This window comes from Lagopus leucura, unplaced genomic scaffold (assembly GCF_019238085.1).
Source record: "Lagopus leucura isolate 7727_CA_CO unplaced genomic scaffold, USGS_WTPT01 Super-Scaffold_100008, whole genome shotgun sequence".
NCBI lineage: Eukaryota > Metazoa > Chordata > Aves > Galliformes > Phasianidae > Lagopus > Lagopus leucura.
In genome coordinates, this window is record NW_024962265.1 from 24,648,633 (window position 1) to 24,654,632 (window position 6,000).

Sequence of the window (6,000 nt, forward strand, 5' to 3'; positions counted from 1 at the left end):
AATACATTAAAACGAGCACTGCATTCAAGGCAAAGAAGTGCCCTATTATGAGTAGAAGTATAAGTTCCAATTTTGTGAGGCATTTCAAGACAAACTGGAGTATGCAAAGACTCAGGAGGGTATAAGCAGGCAGTCACACTTCAGAGAAAGACAAGCTGCTGTGGAAGACCTTTCCTTTCTAGTTTGGGGAAAAGAGAAACTTCTGATGCGCTCACTGGAAAACAGACTGCATAATGGAGCAAGTCATGTGGATTGCCCAGAGCCTCCGGAGAAATACAGGAGCAATTTCTATTCTGTAGTTGATGGCTGTCTGAAATTCTATTCACAAATCCAAACAGAAACAAAGCCTCAGGAGGTCACGACTGCTTCCTCAACGTTTGCATAATGGGCAGCTTGAAGACAACGTCTAGGATACCTGCTGATCAATTTAACTACTTCAACATGTTTTGTTTGTATTATGTTTATATTTGATGCAGTCTGCTGACAAGTGCAAGCTAGGCCTGAGAAACCAGCTTGTCAGGTTGATTTATGAGCACATCAAACTGTAACTTTCTACTCGCCACTCCAAACCTACAGTAGCAGTTCATTAATCAGGGGCCTGTGACTTTGAAATCTGTGCTCAATCGCTTTTTTTTCAGCCACAGACTAAATTTGCATGCTCTCTGAGCTGTGCCACGGAGAGAAGTGTGGCTCCCTCCTCAAAACGGGCTGCCTGCAGGATAATCAGCACGATGTCCCCCCGCCGCTTGTGCTCTGCACACTCAGGTTCGTTAGTGGACATTAGACAACAGCAGCGCTGGACTGCTCAAATCCTACATCTCAGACAGGGGAGCAGGAGAAATACATCGACATTGCTATTAAGCCCCATAAAAACACAAGAACGGATCATTGATGGCTGGATTCTTGCTACAGGAAAAGACCTGAAGTAGCCTCATCTTTTCCAAGCTTCTGTCAGCCTATACCAGTATGTATCAGCAAGGCTCTTGGCTCCTACCTCTTTTGCTTGCTTTCCTGGGTGCTGCTGCTGCTGCTGCTGCTGCTGTTGCTGCTGCTGCTGTTGCTGTTGCTGCTGCTGCTGTTGTTGCTGCTGCTGCTGTTGTTGTTGCTGTTGCTGCTGCTGTTGCTGCTGCTGCAAAAGCTGAAGATGTAACTGCTCTTGCTGTTTCTTGTAAAACTCTTGTAGTTGTTGCTGAATAAACCATTTTGACTTTAATAAATAAAGGCAAAAGTTTCAAGTATTATAAATCTCCTAAACTCTTCTAGATTGGCATATGGTGGCGTAGCCATTAAGAATCACCTCATAACAAAAGTGTGATTTGAAGAGGCAGATCTACATACATTTTTTTCCAAGGCGGTTCTGAAATTTTCCAATGCAGATTCCAAAACATCCTAAACAGAAGGGTATAGAAAATCTGTATTCTAAAGGGAATGCAAGAGCCAAATTAACTCCTGAAGTAACTATACCTAAGTTCCTCATATGTCCTATATAACAAATTAGAAGTTGTATTCATCTATTCGCAAGAAACCAACATCTCACTAAGGCCAAACTAAACTGGCTGCTTCTTAAGGGGAAAAAAAAGAAAAAAAAAAAGCAATTAATCTGTCAACCCATTTAGTGGAATGCCAGATTCAAAACTGAAAGTGAACTGCCTGTAATGATCACGGTATCAGAAAGTAAAGTGTTTAAACACACAATGACTGAAGTATGACTATCAGACAGATCATTTTCTGGATGACAACAAAGCGTCCAAAAATCTGTTCTTACACCAGGGTACTGAGCACTGACACTACCTGTTTATTGTAAGAATAGCAACTTTATGCATTCTTCACTTAGCCACCAGACTTTGTGCTAAGGAAACAGCAACTTCTTCCTTCATCTTTATCTGGGACACATTTTTGGAAGTATAAAGCAAATGTAAAAGAAAACAAACAACAACTTTTTCCTATGATGAAACAAGCTGTTACATTCAAATTTCATAACCGCATACCATTTGTATGACTAAAGGGAGCACTACAGTGTTATGAATTTTAAAGCAACAATTATCTACAATTCTATTCGCACTTTCTTTGGCAAGTCTACAATTAAAATGTGCCTAGGCACTTGAAAATTTAAATATCAATTTGTTCGGTATTTGTAATGCATCCGCCACTGCTGCTGCTGTTTTCAATACAACGTTAGAAGTTTCAAAATTGCAATTTCACACTTGTGCAATTAAAGCAAGAAATTTAAAGACTGAAAAGTTTCACACTCATTTTCATCCTTTTTGGTGTAATGAGCGATGGAATATTGCCAAGTAAGATCTATCAAATCTGGCTAACAGTTGTGAGAACACCCTGCACTAGTGGTCCAAAGCAGGTAACCCACATTACCTGCTGCAGCATAACGGCTTGCTGCTGCTGGAGAAGTGCTTGGAGCTGCTGGGGAGACAACACTTGCTGCTGGAGAATCTGCTGCATTTGCTGAGGGGTGATCACCTGGGGAGTCATCATGGCCACTGACACAGGCACCTGCACAGAGAAAGAAAGATATCATCATCAAACACGTCTTCGTTCGTCTGCACCACAGCTGTACATCTTTTTTATTTTGTACCAAAGACGGACCATAATTTTTTACATAATATTTATCACTGTGAAGTTCCAGTTTCAGTCAGAATCTGTTATTTTAAGACCACAGTACTGTGGCACTCTATTTCCAGAGGCATCAGATTCGATCAGACTCAAGCATTATGTTTCGCATCTCTTCTGTATTCCTGCAAGAAATTTCAGCATTGGCTAGTACAAATGTGCATTTAAAAATAAATGATTGCATGGCAGGACTCTCAACACTTCATAATCAATCATCTTATCAAGTGTCATAATGTTACAAATGGAAAAATCTATTGAGACATTTTCAAAAGATGTGATTAAAACAGATGAAAAAATAAGTATCTTAAAGCAGTAAATGTTTTACAGAATAAAGATGCCTAGCTTAGGAAAGTGTTTGTGTAGTACATCATTTTAGCATCAGAAAACTTGCTTAGATGGTCCTTTTAGTCTTATTTATACAGGAAAAAAAATACTGAGGACTTTGTGAATGCAGAACAAGGGAGTGTACCTCAGCTACCGATCTCTGCAGAGGGAGATGTTTTTCAGTCACTCAAATGAAAACTGAAAGGTTTGTAGACTTCTCGTTAGATTATTGGCTTGTCCACTAACCTCTACAAATGCATTTTTGCATAGATCCTGATTGGGACACAGCTTTATTTTCATCTAATTGTGCACACATGCATGAGCCCCCACCCACACAGGCTCTTAGGTGTAAGCAGCAAAGGCACAGCAAACGTGTGTGTGTATGGATGAGAGGGAAGTCCTCTAACAGAGCCTGAGGGATGTGCCGAGCCACTGCAGCAGGTGCACTGTATGAAACCACTGATGAACCAGACCCACACACAGACAGATAGCCACCAGCAGGACAAGTTTTTCACTCTTGAAAAAGCAACCACTGCCTCGTCTAGCAGCATTCAACAGTGCTTTTTGTTCTCTGCATAATCGAAAGCTGGCATAGAAATACTGTTTTGCAATAACTTTGTAGGACATTGCAGACTTCTGTAAATCAGAAAAATACATATATTTTTAATAAAATAAATCACAAGCAACTCTTAAGAGGAAATACTTTTCTAATACTTTTATTACTTGAATCTGTCCCAAAAGGCTTTACATAAAAGCCTTTACGCTTAGAGAAAAACATGTCTTCTACAATTTACATTTAAAAGAAATTACTTCATCCAATACTGTACAGATTACCACCTCTCACACGATTCATCACAACATAAATTTATCTCTTAAAACACTCACTAATGAAAAGTCTGAAAGTAAAAATTCCACTACTCAGAAGTCAGATAACCATTTGCAAACAATGAACGAATTTTAAGAGCAAAAGTTCTGAAGTCCTTACTCTGAAACAGGGGAAGAGACAAACCAGACTTCCATCACAACTGAACTCTTTGGGGAGGATTCATCTCTCACTTTCAGCCATCAGGTGGGACATTTTCTCTCTGCTATCACTGAACTCTTTCTATAGTCAACAGAAAAAAGGAAATCCCAAGGAAGATATATCTGATCCAGTTTGGACTATTTTAGCATGGGATGTACCACTCTCTGAATGTTTCTGTCCCTCCCCATTGAGTCCAGACCTACACTGAGTAAGCATCTAACTTGTTGATGGTTAATCTTGGTGACCCCCACCGATTTTGTAGTATTGAAAACACCACATCTCTATTCAGTGATATTTTATTCTAAGACTACAAAGTCTTAAGGGCCCAAAAAACAACTTGTTACAACTTTGGGATGCACAAGCAGGCAGTAAAACTCACTGACTGCAGCCTGTGCGTGAAGGCAGTAAGTTTCTCCTGTTTACAAGAGATCTCAGCTTGCCTTCTTGCAACACTTTCACCTCAGTTATGCTACTGAACTCTCATGTGTGACACGAATGGGGATACAGTGAAGAAGGCAAACACCTTCCCAGTTCAACCATTAGCTTTCATCTTTAAATCTTGAAAGAATTTTCCTGGCCCATGCATGCCTGCCATTCTGCCATACAGCAAATGGTAAGAGTTGCACCACTTCCCCTCTTCCTTTGGCATCCGCTCCTTATCTTCTTCCCCGGCAGATGTATGTTCAAACACACAAGTAAAAATTCTGATCTACACAGAGTGCAAATTGACGTCTCTGGAGGTGGCCCTGACTTGCTTAGGTTCAGAGCTAAAGACTGAAGCCAGTAAGATGCAGGCCATGCTCTGTTCCTCAGTCGGAAATGCAGCTTTTCTTCCACCAGCCCCATTTGTGCTGGGCTTTGGTACCATCTGTTCTGAACCTCCCTGGCTGTGTACTTGCTCTCATACCTGGAGACACACCTGCTCTGCATGCTCGAAGAGCTTGTCTTTTCCTGCTTTTTCCTCTATATTTTAACAGTCACTCTCAACAGTATAAGCTGGAGGAGAGAACCTAATTCACTTGTTTTTTGGGATGATGGAAAAAAGCATGAGAATAGGCAGTCATGACCATTAGTAAAAGACATAGTTACATAGATGATACTGGCCTTAACAGAACTGTATGTGAGGATCAATGTAAGTATATCATACTCGATAGGTCTTATTCCCTATGGATAAAAGGCACATTCTGAAAACAGCTTGAATTTCAAATCAGCAAAACTTATTAAGCAAAAAGATTTCTCTAATTTTAACTAGGCATTATAAATTGGCACATTTCACAGCCTTCAGGGATACACCTGACTGCACTTTATTTCCTACTGGAACTGTTACAGTGGAACATGGGCCAGAAGAACATCAGAAGGGTGCAATGCTCTGGGAAGTTATGTACATTAGGAATTTTTCTCTGCTTTGGTGTCCACATTTTTCAAGACTGCTGCTCTGATCTCTCAAAAATGTAGCAAAGAAGCAAATTCCAATTCTTTTCATGGGAATCTCCCAATTTATCGAAAGCCAGTTCAGACAGAGGGCAACAGAGGGACCCAGAGAAAAGATCAGACCATGTGCAGTACTGGGACCTTTCACAGGGCTGCAAACTGCCAGCGAATTCTCACAGAGATCTCAGGAAAAACTGAAGAGATGAAGTGAAATATTTGGTTTGTGACTGCAGCTCATTTGTCACTAGATGTCCTCAAAGAACTCCATCTCCCAACTCTGTCACGAAGATGATGCATACAGCAACCCTACAAAATGCTGCATCTCAGAAAACCTCTTAAGAACAGTCAGATCAGAGGGTCTATGTTTCAAAGAGTTCCCCATGATTCTGATGCATGCTGTCCACCATTTTTTGGATTACATTAAAAGTCCTGCCAAATAAAACTAAGACATGCACAAGCCAACATATTTTTAACACGTCTAGAAAGAATATCAGGCAAAGCCAAATACAGTAATACATATCAATACACTAATTTAAGACAGCCTGGGATGTATAGTGAAAAGGTTGATACTGGGAATTAGATGGATGACGATGGTT

General features: G+C 40.4%; 1 protein-coding gene across 1 annotated transcript in view; it reads right to left on the reverse strand.

The window, feature by feature from the left end:
• The window catches only part of FOXP2 (forkhead box P2), a 336,972-nt gene that overhangs the window by 58,627 nt on the left and 272,345 nt on the right, over positions 1-6,000 (reverse strand). The window contains exons 5-6 of the mRNA XM_042872472.1: positions 2,371-2,508; positions 995-1,189 (exon numbers count right to left, since the gene is read on the reverse strand). Coding sequence (XP_042728406.1) covers positions 995-1,189; positions 2,371-2,508 — 333 coding nt within the window. The remainder of the gene's footprint in view (positions 1-994; positions 1,190-2,370; positions 2,509-6,000) is intronic.